General features: G+C 38.9%; 1 protein-coding gene across 1 annotated transcript in view; it reads right to left on the bottom strand.

Annotated features, from left to right (window-relative positions):
* FLT4 (fms related receptor tyrosine kinase 4) overlaps positions 1-14700 on the bottom strand; it is a 115095-nt gene that overhangs the window by 21116 nt on the left and 79279 nt on the right. The window contains exons 15-22 of the mRNA XM_081316397.1: positions 13370-13501; positions 12954-13060; positions 11945-12080; positions 11256-11360; positions 6910-7023; positions 5713-5801; positions 3235-3391; positions 1180-1274 (exon numbers count right to left, since the gene is read on the bottom strand). Coding sequence (XP_081172523.1) covers positions 1180-1274; positions 3235-3391; positions 5713-5801; positions 6910-7023; positions 11256-11360; positions 11945-12080; positions 12954-13060; positions 13370-13501 — 935 coding nt within the window. The remainder of the gene's footprint in view (positions 1-1179; positions 1275-3234; positions 3392-5712; positions 5802-6909; positions 7024-11255; positions 11361-11944; positions 12081-12953; positions 13061-13369; positions 13502-14700) is intronic.

The raw sequence follows: 14700 nt of genomic DNA on the forward strand, positions 1-14700 counted from the left end.
CACATGCGGCTCTTTCAGCCGTCTCCTGCGGCTCCCAGTCCTCTGCCATGTGCAGTCCAAAAAAAAAGTGGGACTAAAAAAAGTTCAACCAATCAGTTCAAATATGCAGGGTAGGTGCATATCTCACCTTGGCTCCACTCTTCAGTCAAACCCTGTTCTGCACATGCGCGCATGTACGCGCATGCGCACACATTTTTTGCGGCTCCCAGTTTTTCCTTTTGTGAGGGAACCGGTTCTGAGTGGCTCTTTCACTGTTTCAGGTTGCTGACCCCTGCTTTAGGCTGTCTCTGCTTGACCAAGCAACTGCAACAAAGTGGCACAGGTGGGACCTATAATAACACTGCAGCATGAAGTACCCCTGTTCAAGCTGTGCATTTCAAGGATGTTCCATTTCCCACTGCTACTTACACATTCTAGAAAACAGCTGGACAAATGATAAAAAGTGCCCAACTGACTATTTCTATGGGAGAGCAGTGTTGGCTGCTCCTGCTTTAGGCATCAATGCTCCACCATGTGAACCAATAGACGCACAGAAAAATGTCCTGACACCTCACATGGATGGGTTTCATTGGTCAAGCTGTCTGCTGAGTAGTCACGTCTAAAAATGTATTTCCCAACTGAAAGTTATTTCAGAAGGGGGACCAATGTTGAACTGCAATTTACTGGTTAAGTTCTCTCACTTCATTTTGCGGATCCTGACCGGCTCAAGGTTGACACCATCCTCCTAAGGTCAGTAAAATGAGAAGATTGTTAGGGGCAATGTGCTGATGTGGTAAACTGCTCAGAGTCTGTAAAGCAATGTGGTACAGTATATAAGTCTAAATGCTATTGCTATTGCTATCAGGCCTTACATGTGATCTGTGCAGTGGGTAGGAAAACAGTGTCTCTCCTTTATTGGATAACTCCTACCCAATCTATAAATCAGTATTGGTTGAACAGATGGTTCAACCCATAGTCAGGCCTTTTGTCAAAATTTGCATCCTACTTTTGCTCCATTCCTGCTCTCACACCATAAGGAAAACAGATTTGCTTCCACAGACAGTGGAATCCTCTGCTTTCCCTATCTTTTCCCAAAGCTTCTCTATATTTGTTTTCATCCTGCATCATCCTGTGGATTATTGATATTTCTCCCCAATCATAATTACCAAGAGAAGAAACATATTGAGATGGATCACTTACCTTTCTAGAGGCTAGAAACTCCATTCCACGAGCAACCTGAAAGCTGTAGCAGATCAGATCTTCCATTGTCAGAGGGCTTTGCCATAAATCATCCACTATATAAAAGTGCAAGTAAGAAGGTTACATTCTGTAGGCTGGCAACGGAAAAGAAAAGGTTGCTTTTCCCCAGGCAACAGGATATACAGTATACTGTACCACTGCATTTGGAGGAGTGGGGGAGATGTCTCACAGAAATTTTGCTAAGTAGAAAAAGATAGTGCAGGGGTAGGCAACCTTGGCTCTTTTATGACTCGTGGACTTCAACTCCCAGAATTCCTGAGCCAGCTTGACTGGCTCAGGAATTCTGGGAGTTGAAGTCCACGAGTCATAAAAGAGCCGAGGTTGCCTACCCCTGAGATAGTGGAATAACTGGGATCAATGACTATTGTCCAGGACAAAGTTATTGTTGATTATTTGTTAGTTAAAACAAACTAGGTGGCTGACAACCAAAGAACAAAAGCATCCTGTCATACAGCATCACAGTCTGGTTTGGAAGCATCACTGCTTCAGACAGGAAGTAGGTGGAGAGAGTGGTGAGGAGTTATTAGATATCTATCCATTAATTTAGGTAGATCTTTTATCTGCCAGGACTCAACAGTTTAATTATGAGTTAAACATGAGTTCTGTCAAAGAAATTGAAACTGAATTGAGTATGTCTTTTGGGGAGGTTTTCGGCATCTGTTTCCTGATTGAAAAAAGAAATACATGAGCAGTGAGATAACAAAACTGCTTGCCTGCAGGAAAGCTGTGTGTTTCTTTTTGCCCAGGTGATGCAAATGATTAAGCCATGGAATGATACTGATCTTTTATAGAATCATATATCTTTGCCATGTGTCCTTAGCTAAAATGATAAATACTGTATTTCTGGAAAGTTTTTTATATTCATGAAGTAACAGAAAGTGGTGCGCCCGGAAAGACGGGAGACTGTTTTGATAAAAGAGAACTGTCTCATACAAAATATTTGGGTCTCTAAGAAAGAATGGGGAGGGGCAAAATGTTGAATTCCTATGTTTGAAACAATATGAAAGCAAATATATTTTTATGACTGCAAACCAGCTTCTTATTTAATGAGTATGTTAGCATAATGATTATAATTACTATTCATATTGGTGAAATTTCTCAAAGATATATTTGAATAAAGTTGCTTCAGTTCTACAACTAGTAATAATAGTATTCATTAATAAAAACTATTATCAAACATAATTATAAAACAGGATGAGCACAGAGGTCTTTGTCAACATTATGCATATACTCTGATCCAAATAAACACACACACACACACACACACACACAATTCTTTCTCAAATTAAGAATTCAGAAAGAAGCAAAGGATTATCCACAAGATATTTCTGAAACTACATTTAATACATACAGTATATCTTAAATTCATTCAGTGCTCAATATTCTGAATTAATCTGTTTTTTTCCTAATTCTGTCTCTTTCAAATACCTTGTTCAAATATTGTTTCTGGTTGTGCTGCCCCTGGAATTCTAAATCTTTTTCCTCTGAATTTTGAAGACATATTTAATAAAAAATAAAGAGGGCTTTCAAGGCCGATACTATCAAAAGCTCTGAGGAAGCACATGCAGTCAGTTTCATGAAATCCTCAATCCTATTACAGGCATATCTTCAGTCATTTTTATTTGACGGCATACACTATATAAATTACATAGCACATAAATCCTGGGTTTTTCTTGGCTTTATTGTGACCTAATTCTTATGAAGAAAATCTTTAAATAATGACTCACTATTTCTCCCTATCCTATAAACTGCCAAGAACTCATACTACAATCTACCCTGATGGTGAATAGTCCAGTTCTTCAGGCTCCCTATCCAAAGCATATAAAACATCGAGTTTCTTGCTTGCCCGTTTTTTTCTAATAGCTAAGGTTAGGATAAATAGTAACCACATTAATTACCATTAGCTTTCAAGATTCATTAGGACCATGATTTAAGAAACCCTCCACAATTAATTATAGTCCTCTGAAGGAAAAACAGTCAGACACTATTTTTTACCTTCTTGTATGAAATGTGTTGATGATGCGGTCTGACTCTTGCTCATTAGAAGTCTGTTAAGAATTGCACTGTCACGGGTGCAAGACCGGCTTCTTTTGTCTGCTCGAACTGCTTCCACAATGGAACGAACTTGGATGCGCAACCTTGGGGATTTTTCCTGGGAGGATGACCAGATGACAAAAGTTACTATTAGGAGACAAATTACTCAGTGATTCAGACACTAGGGAGATTTCTTCTTATATTAGATCAAACAGTCTAAACATGTTAAACTTTATTTAGCATATAGAAAGGTAGAGCAAACATGGGGATAGCAGATATACAAGTCACAATACAGACGAGCCATACAGCTTAAAAGGTGGTGGTGAAAATAAGAAATCCCTATGTGTATCTTATAGTGCATTTATATGCCAGTCCCAAGCCCAGACAAATGGGAAGGGCTAGAGAAAGACCTGGTGGCCTATTCCTATTATTATGTGTGTGGCAGCAGTAGAAAAAGCTAATAAAATCCTTGGTTGTATAAACAGAGGCATAGAATCAAAATCACGTGAACTATTAGTACTGCTTTATACTGTAAATTTTTAGTAAGGCCACTCCTGGAATACTGCATCTAGTTTTGGACACCACATTATAAAAAAGATGTTGAGACTTTGGAAAAAGTGCAAAGAAGAGATGAACTAAGATGATTAAAGGCCTGGAGACTAAACATATGAAGAATGAGGGTGAAGGTTCGTTTTCCGAGCTTGTGGGTTAGGAACTTTTAGGAAATTCCAGGTTGCTTCTCTCCTTGATTAATTTCCATCCATTGTTTCTGCCCTGCCCTGCCTTACCCTCTGGTGCTTTGGAAAATAAGTTGCCCCCCCCCTCTCAAATACTGGAATACTGCTATCATGTCCCCCCCCCCCAGTCTTTCTTTTCTCTAGACTGGCCATCCCCAGATTCTGAAACTGTTCTTCTTCATATGCAATAGTGGTGAATATCTGTAGCTCGGGTGTAGGATGAAGATAAAGATTCATTCTCCAAGCTTGTGGATTGGTTTCTGAATGTTTCATCACCAGGCTAGGTAATATCTTCAGCAGAGTTTAGGGGATGTCAATGTTCTTCTGTTTATAAGGGTTTCAGTTGTGGATGTGTCAAGTGAGGGTCTGTGATGGGTCAGGTATGAGTCATCAATCGATCCACCAGAATCAATCAGAATAGAGCTGGGAGGGACCTTGGAGGTCTTCTAGTCCAGCCCCCTGCTCAACGAGTCTTGTGATGGGTCTTGTGATGGAGAGTTTACCTCAGGTGAGGGTCATTGGGAGGTGAACTGCTGGTGGAAGGGGGAGCTTGCATGGATTGGTTGAGGGTTGATGCTGTCTCTGCCTGGCTTTGCAGTTGATTTGGATTCTGAGGGGTTCGTAGGCTGGTTATAGGTCAATGTGTTTATTGATAGAATTGCTTGTGGAGTGCCAGGCTTTGATGAACTCACGAGTGTGGCAGGTGATAGTGTAGACCAGACATGTCAAACACAAGGCCCGGGGGCCGGATCCGGCCCGCAAAGTGGTTTCATGTGGCCCGCGAAGCCATCCTGGAAACAGTGAGGGAACGGCCCCCACTGCCTTGGCCCTGGCCCAGAGACCCTCCTTCTGCCAGAGACCCCCAGATCTGTCCCACTCCTGCCCAGGCCCCCATAGGCACCCTTGATGCCAACGATGTAGAGCTGGCCATGCCCACCCAGTAGGCCATACGCACTCCAGCCACGCCCACCCAGTAGGCCACGCCCACCCTGGCCATACCCACCCGGCCCCCCGAGGGCAACCACAATGCTGATGTGGCCCTCAATGAAATTGAGTTTGACACCCCTGGTGTAGACGATGATTTTAGTGTTGTTCCAATCGAACTGATGCTGTTCAGTGTTGGTGTGGGTAGAGATTAAGGATTTGGGATCATGGCATTTGATTGCCAGCCAGTGTTCGTGGATCCTGATTTTTAATTGATGTTTGTCTCACATAGAATTCGATTGGAGCAACACAAAAATCATTGGCCATGCTACCACCCATCATGCTCGTGAGTTCAAAGACATACTGCTTTTGAACCTGATTGAGGAAGAGGACAATTTAAAACATTGGAGCAGTAAATGAAAAAAAATATTTGTGTATTCTTCTTGCTTCCATAAGCCGTCCTACTTTGCCACATCAGCTGATTTTTCTCTTTGCCAGATTCCCAGAATATGCAAATCACAACTAGGGAAGGCAATTTGGAAGTGAAAGTTATGCTTTCTCAATAGAGAAACATCATTATTATCATAATCACTATTCTTCCAACAGGACAGTCACAAAGTATGTCCTACTCACGTAGTTAGTTTCCCATACAAATATCAAACAACAATTTATACATGCAGCATGCTTCCAATTTCATTGTTAAATTTTCTTCAGAAGATCATCATTTTCTCAAAAAGTGGGCATTACAAACAGTGCTAAGAAAACACCAATTACATACCCTGTAAGGGCTGAATCCTTCCCGTTTGGTTCGCAAATAATTGGAGAGGTTTCCATATTTGCAGAATTCAACAATTACCATGAGGGGACCTGCAAAAGAAAAGCCAATGGAGAAAGGAAGGAAGGGAATTTACACAGAAAATGTCAATCATCCAGGTCACGGTGCTGGACTTTTGCTTCTCATCCAAGAAATTTCTTCAGTTCAATTTCAGAACTGAAGAAACTTCTTGGATGAGAAACAAAACATTTTCAAAGAAAAAAAAAGCAAGAAGGTCCAGTTGCCATTCAGAAAAAGCATCTTTGGAGCACAGAAAAAGTTATAAACTGTAACTGTCTTTCAAGGGGGTGGTCAGTTGGTTGAGTTAAATATTACCAATAATAGTTAGCAGCAACTCTGCAGAGTTTCAGTTTCAATGATTTATTTATTTAAAATGTTTACATAGCCACCCATCTTATGGCAACTCCTGGTAGGATCTTAATATCTAAAGCAATTATTTTACTCTTGAATAGAGCGGCGGTCCCCAACCTCTCCAGCTTGGTGGTCCAGCCTGATTCAGGGAGGGGGCATGTAAGTGCCAGGCGCACATGTGTGTGCACAGCTCTATTTGTGTGAGTGGCCCGCCATGCTCTCCACGCATGCGAATGGAGCTTTCCATGTGAGAGGAGGATGCTTGTGCTTGCATACAAAGCTCCACTCGCACGAGCAGCAGGCACTTGCGCTCGCACACGAAGCTCCACTCGTGTAAGTGGACGGCGCTTGAGCGGAAGGTGTGTATGCCCGCGCACAACGCTCCACTTGGAAGAGTGGATGGTGCTCGCATGCGAAGCTCCATTTGTGTGGGTGGACCTTCATGTATGCGTGCTTGCCTATTTCTCCCAGCCCGATTTCAAACAGGCTGCATCCCAGTAGTGGGACGCAGTCCAGAAGTTGGGGACCCATGGAATAGAGGATACTACCCATCAAATCTTCATAAGTGCAATATTTGACATTTATGGAGATTCTCAGTCATCCAGGTGACTGAGAAAGTGCTTTTTCAAGAGGCAACTGGACTTTCTTGAGAAAGTCCAGTTGCCTCTTGAAAAAGCACCTTGGAGACAATATTTGACATCAGAACTTGTGCTTAATCAAACAAAAGGATTTTGTAGCATTGCTTTTATTTTTCCCATTTGGCACTCAATACTGATGAAGCATATTTACCGTTAGGTTTGGTGCAAGCACCCAGGAGATTTACCACGTTCAGATGGTTTCCTATGTGAATGAGGATCTTCAGTTCTGACATGAGAGCCTTGTGCTCACTTGCAGTAGCTCCCTCTGAAACAAGTCTGGCTTCAGTTATACATAATCAGCATTAGTCTTTCAATCATGCAAAGCTATTTATATTTTAGTTTCAGACGAAAGGATAAAAAACTTCTACATTATACAGGGAGAACAATTCATAGCAAACAAAAGATCCCTCTCTTCATGCATCCTGTTTTTAAAGCAGGTCTTTGCAACTGCATGCAACTTATTGAAATAAGGCCATTCATTTATATGGACATTGTGCCACTACAACAAAGCCTTTTTCATACAGATATTTTACTCTTGCATCAGAACCTTAAATGCATGTACTTGGGACTAAGCCCCACTATATGAGTTGGGATTTGCTTTCAAAAATAGAGGATTGCACTGGAAAACCACCCTAGCACTGAGATCTGTACTTGTAAAAGCAGTTTACCTGATGGTAGTTATTTACTGCAGCACAAGTTAATAGAAATAAATGTGTGTGTGTGTGTGTGTGTGTGTGTGTGTGTGTGTATATATATATATATATATATATATATATATATATATATATATATATATATATATGTATACATATATGTATACATATATGTATACATTTATATATATATACATACATTTATATATATATATAAACTAATAAAATTATTGACCTAAAATCTATTTTGATTAGTTTTCCTAAGTACAGATGGATAACCTATAGTGACTACCCTCAAGTAATTTTTTTCAAGTACAAAATTTAACATCATCTCAGTGCCAAAGTTTTCATGCAGTGCAGCTTTTTGGCCCAGTTAATTTGATTAATAGAAAGTTACAGAGATAGCTTCACCCCCTTCTGGTTCTGATTCTGAATTTAGCCACCACCTTTGCTAATCCTCCTAAATGGATTTTTCTCATGCATCAATGACTCTTCACAGGCAAAAGTGTTTTTCCTCCCATTACCTAATACTGCTCTAATGATGAGTTCCTTTGACCTGAATGAAAACATTACTACACCGAGACTGTTGTGCATATCTTTGTTCCATATTTATAGGAAAAATAGGGACATTTACAAATTTCCGTAAAAATTAATTAAGCATGCAAATTCATGATATTCTCAGTGTAAAAACATGTTTGTCCCTGGGCTATAAAATATTTTAAAGAAAATATATACTGTACATTTACTTACTTTTAAATTAAGTACTTTAATATTTAGAAATAAGGAGGAAAAAATTGTCCTACAGAACCTCACCCACAAAAGTGAAGGAGTGACAAAACATGTGTTTTGAATATGTTTTTTATGCTCTTAAATTACTTTTTAAGCTTTTATTGGGCACTTCACAAAGAATTTAAAAGGGTTGCCTGCTATCCTTATTAGGGTTGACCAAAGGGACACTTATGATATGATATGCACACTATTGTCCCATCTTGATTTTTTGCTTTTAAGTTTCTTAATTGTGGTTTGGGCAAGATTAGTACAGTTTAAGGTTGTGAATGTGAATCTGAAGTATAAGCCAATACTTTAGAATTTATTATTATATGAAACAGTATATAATGTTGCTCTTTTATAAGGGAAGGCATCTGTCATCCTGGATTTACTATCTTGGATTGATGAAATATGGTCACTTGGTGCTTATGAACTGAATATATTGATATAATGGAAAGACTGATCAATATTATTCTGTGTGATTGAGGTTTAATGCTGTGTTGTTTTCTCTCTATATATATGATAATAAAATTCTGAAGCATATTGCTTCAACCTAAGGCCATGATAAATATATTATGACAACTCAATACCTACAGGGGCAGCTACAAATGGATGGATGCATAAATAAATTGAAATGATTACTTCAAAATCTAGTTCCATATCAATACTATTTATAAAGACATCAAATTTCAGTTCAGATCTCTGTGACTCAGTAGCAATTTGCCACCATTTGAGCTCTAATTTCAAATCAAAGCAAAACTAATCAAAACAATCACTTATTATGTATATAATGCCAGTCATCAATTATAAATAAAAATTATATCAGCTAACACGTAAACACCTGTAAAAGTTTGATTTAATTTCTGATTATTATTATTTTTTGCATAGAGGTGGAACATTAACAGAACAGAAGCTCGAAGTAGAGCCTAAATTGTCCCACAGCTTGGAATTCTAACTATAAACCCTAGGACATAAAAAAATAAAATAAAAAATTCTTCTGATACACACCGAAGCAGATAGAATAAAAACGTCTTCCTGAGTCATAATCTAGCAATGCTGGTAAACAGTACTCTGTTTTTTTCCCAACAGCTGCTGTACAAAAGATGACACTTGAACCTGAGCAAGACCATAATGTTCTACTGAAGCAGATGCTGATACTACAAATACTGAATTGCAGTATGTCTTATTTATTCTCGACGACTGAAAGTTCTGAGTTGATGATGCTAACGCTGTCCATACTATCCCAGACACAATCTTCGATCATGGAAGATGCATCAGCATTTTATGGTCATCTCTAATATAATATATAATATTCAGCTCTTAGCTCTTTCCCACAGAGACTAGCAGTGTTACTTTAGTGCAGATTTTGGACTTGATTCTCTACATGACCTCTTTCAACTCTATGATTGGTTACTAATTAGTATTAGTAAATTTTGTAATAATAAGAGCGGTTAATGCAGGCAGACAAGATGATTCTTTCACAAAGAAGCGCTCAAAACTCCCAGAAAAATTAGAAGTATCGCAGCAAGGAGAAAAGTAGTCCTCTGCTGACTCTTATCTACAGTAGCAATAACGCTTTTCTAATTTCAGTGGAACAGCAACTATTTCTGTACAGTGGAGAGAGAATGGCTTTAAGACCAAACGCCAATTACTAAAAGGGCCTGATTCTGTTGTAACAGCTATTACTCAATGCTTAGCTTTTTGAAATATTTTCCTTGGTTTTCCCTACCCTAATTCACTTTGAGGTTAGTTTTAGAATCCCCACAGAGAATTAAAATGAACAGAGATGTAAAAGCTGCAATTTAAAATGTTAAGTTGATTAGAAAAACCTGTTAGCACTTTCAAGTGCCATAAGCCTTTTTATAAAAGGAGATTCTCCACCGCTATCAATATTCCATTACAGTGCTTAGGGGCTGAAAACATTAATCAGTTATATTAACAGCTAAGCTACAAGTAAGATATTCTGTTCTGTTAATTAAAATATTAAAATCTGTTGTCTCCAACCCTCTTTCCTTCATGTTTTTTTTTAACTTTTAACCTGCCAACAATTATTTCTGGTGGTTTTATGGCACACAAACCTTCAATGTACACTATGCCACATTTAGGATTTTGAAAAACAGAAAAGGATTTATCTAGTTCTCCTGCTCCTGAGCGGACAGGTCCAAATAGAACACAATGTTTGATCTGTTGCCCCAGAACTGCTCGACGCTCCTCAGAAGTCAAGTCTCCCTGTTGGCGTAATTCAGGGTCTTCAAACTTGGCCCTTTTATGACTTGTAGACTTCAACTCCCAGAATTCCTCAGCCAGGCATGCTGGCTGAGGAATTCTGGGAGTTGAAGTCCACAAGTCATAAAAGGGCCAAGTTTGAAGACCCCTGGTGTAATTGAATGACCATTTCTCTCCATTCTGAGATGGGAAATACTAGAACACCTAATATAAGCATATAAGTTTAAAACTATGACACTCAAGTTGGCTAATAATTTAGTACTTGCCTGATGGTAAGCTACACTCACTTCTTGTTCAGAATCAGACTATGTGTTTAAGGAATTGCTCTGAATTGAAGTGTTTTGCTGTCTGAAATCTAGCACTGTAAAGTGTGATTTCCACAGCGTTCTGGGACATGAACATTATTTTACCTTGTAGAAATGATGAACTCGTGTTTTTTTAATGAAACACCCAGTAATCATTATCCAAATATCATCCATAGTATTACTTATTTCAATTAATTCATTTTATTAGGTATTTATAAGTTGATTAGTTGGCTACAAGTGACTGCTTCCTGACCAATAATTGAGAGCTCAGTTAGGGAGAATGTTTAACAGATATGAAAAGATTATTATAGTTAGATGCCAAAAAATGGAATGTTCACAAAAAAGATAGCCAAAGATTATTTTAGTCCAGTAAGTTCAGATTTGTGACTTTTCTTGATCAAAGCACAGTTGAATATTCAGGAAGTGATGAATGATTGTTAAAATCATGGGAAAATTGTCTTCCAGAGACAACTACTAGCTTGATGGTTATTTCCAGATAGAACACCAATATGCTCATATTTATATAATCTATTTATTTTGCCTACCTTTCAGCATTTTAACTGCCACAGTTTCACAGCTATTGCTTTTGTTAATTCCAAATGCAGAGGCTTCCATTACTTTCCCAAAAGCCCCATGGCCTAGGACTTTACCTGAAAAAAAGGAAAAAAAGAGGGTGCAAATCAGGCTTAAAAAAATCTAGATTGCATTTGGAGGAATTTATGTAACTATTCACAATAACTTGAATGAGACCCACACAAAACAGGAAATCAAGACAACAAAGAAATAAAGGTATGAAAAGGAAGAAGAAATAATGGCATTTTCACCATTTACAGGTGGTGTTGCCTTTTCAAAGTAAGGGTAAGGAGAGGAAGTGAGAAAGAGGCAGTGTCAACAAAGCAAAAGGAAGGAAACCGGCTAGCTGAAGCAGGATGTCATGTCTTGCTTTTGAAAAGAAAATACCAGAAAAGTGAGGGCAACTTTTTGAATTAGACTGGAAAAGATAATTGCTGTATCCACTGTCCCTATACTTTCTGGTAGATCTACCATGTTGTATGCATACTGCAATCCAGAACACAATGGATGTTGGGTTGGGGCAACAAAAACTGTAGATCCTATGAGCTGCTATTACAGTACAACTCATACATACCATTATCAGCAATCAGAGCCCCCATGATTGCTAGAAAGTGTTTACAACTATTCCTCTCTCACCAGCAAGCACAATGTTTCTGTGTACCTAATCGAAGTCTCTCCCGAGGAAATTCCCATTTGTTGGAATCATAGGGCAGGTATTCACACTGTTCTTCCAAAGGGACTTCATTTGGATTCATGATAATGGAAAGATAGCCCGTCTTGATATCAGCATGAGCAGGCTGCAACACAAAGAAAGCTACTAGATTGTGGTCATTTTGCAAAGGACGTGTGTCATTGTTTAGTTTTCTTCGAATCCTGATCCTTGACACTGGCTGTGTTTGTCTTAGCAAAAAGACAAAAATGGTTCTGACATCCAGTCACTCTGTATAACATCTGCTAGAAACCGATTCATTGTGCAAAACGTTTTTCCTATCAGTGTGCTACACTGCATGAGCAAATGATAGACTAGGGGGTTCTATTTGGTTCTTTTCCACAGCAAGGCCAACATTATTCAGTCATGGCTGCCAGCCATTTTTTTTCCTGATAAAAAGCAGATAGTTCTTGCCTGAAGGGGAAAAAACATAACATTACTGGAATGGGACTACAGAAATTGTTATCCTATGTTATCTTCCCCAACGTGATGCCATTCAGATGTATTTCCCATTAAGTATAGTAAAATACAAAGGACGTGGTGGCTCAGTGGGTTAGGATGCTGAGCTTGTCGATCAGAAGGTCGGCAGTTTGGCGGGTTGAATCCCGAGTGCCGCGTAACAGAGTGAACGCCTGTTACTCGTCCCAGCTTCTGCCAACCTAGCAGTTCGAAAGCACGTAAAAATGCAAGTAGAAAAATAGGGACCACTACGGTGGGAAGGTAACAGCGTCCTGTGCGCCTTTGGTGTCTAGTCATGCCGGCCACATGACCACGGAGACGTCCTTGTACAAGCGCTGGCTCTTCGGCTTTGAAATGGAAATGAGCACTGGCCCCTAGAGTTGGAAACAACTAGCACACATGTGCGGGGGAACCTTTACCTTTACCTTATAGTAAAATATGATTCTGTTTGCTACTACACCAAATCAAGCTTGTTAGATGGAGAATGGAAAAGAAGTCTTACTCTCTTAATATTACAGAAGATGAGGATCAAGAGAATCCAGAAGAAGATGGCGATAACCCCAGTTCCGATTAAAATTACAATTTCCACATTGGTTCTGTCATCTGAGCCTATATGTGAGGAAGAATATGAACAAAAGAAATAGAAGAAAGATTATAATAAGTATATTACAAATCAAGAATACATGCAGAGAGAGCCGAGAAGGAATTGTTGGAAATTTTATATATTTTCTTTTGATTGGGCTAGTTAGGAATAACTTTTTAGGATGTTAATGATGGAGAATGAAAATTGTTTTACTGCATCAGCATGGCAAAAGGCCTTTCTTTCTTCCAAATTGTTTACCTTTCCTCTCCTGATACTTTCTTTCCATATATACCTCTCTCTCTATAAAATCAGAGGACTGTAATTAGTAATAGTACCTTCCACAGAAACACTGGCAGAGGAATTCACACAACCTTTGGCATTGCAGACATTACAAAGGTAAAGACCAGCATCTTCTTCTCTCACCCTTTGGATACTGAGCCTCTGATTGGAATCTGCCAAGTCAATCCCTGAAACATGAGGGAAGAGAAATGTATTCAGTTATGCATAATAGCATGTAAACTGACACCAGTCCCTTTGACCTTCATTCCTGAATTTATATACTATTTCAGGCAGCTGATTTTAAGCACCACTGTTCATTGTTGGATCTTTCCTTCCTTCCTTCCTTCCTTCCTTCCTTCCTTCCTTCCTTCCTTCCTTCCTTCCTTCCTTCCTTCCTCCCTCCCTCCCTCTCTCTCTTTCTTTCTTTCTTTCTCAAGTTTATATAGCTGCCAATCTCATGAATGTGACTTTGGGTGGCATACAATAAAAACCAAACAATTAAGAAATAAGTATAAGTAAAACAATGGGAGGGTATCTTCAAAGTCCTACATGGAACATAGTCATTTCATGGACTCCCTAAGTCCAAATTTAAGTTAATTTTTGAAAAATCAGTAGTTGAGTCCAATCTCACTTGGGGGTGGGGTGTGTGTGTGTGAGGGATATAATGTTCCACAGGGCAGCTGCTTGCCTCCCCTGTCCTGTCAGATGCCCCTCCTGCTTCATCTGATGAGATAGGTAAATGTATCTAGGAAAGGGGGTCCCTAATATAACTTGGTTCCATGCCACAAAGGTTGCAAAGGTCAAAACCAGGATCGTGAACTGAACCTTAAGCAGACTGGCAACCAATGCATCTTTGGAGCAGTGGTATAACATATACAATGCTGGAAGCACACCTAACTACATGCAATGCCACATTTTGCACCAGTTGAAGCTTTAAAGCTCCAGATATTCTTCAAGGGCAGCCCCATGGAGAGTGCATTATAATCGTCCAGTGCTTCCAAAACTTTTTCCTTCCTTATCCAAAACTGCTAATCAGAAAGTTCTTTTTACTTAAGTAAAATCTTTTAAGTCAATTTAAATATCCAGTTTGTTGTGAATGGATAATAGGTTTGTGTGTCCCTTAAAAACCCCTCACTTTTACGCAGGTTTGGGAAACACTGAAATAGTCTGTTTAGGATGTGACCACAGCATGAATAACTGAGACAAAACCTTATTATTATTATTAGTAGTAGTAATAGTAGTAATAGTATTATCTTTACTATTGGCACTTGGACAGTTTTAAAAACATATGTTCCCATACTAAAGTAATATCTATAAAACATTAAGATCCATCCATTTGGATGTAGTCAGGAAACAATTCATTTAGAAGATAGCATTTTTAAAAAAT

The sequence above is a fragment of the Vipera berus genome, assembly GCF_964194415.1.
Source record: "Vipera berus genome assembly, chromosome: 2".
NCBI lineage: Eukaryota > Metazoa > Chordata > Lepidosauria > Squamata > Viperidae > Vipera > Vipera berus.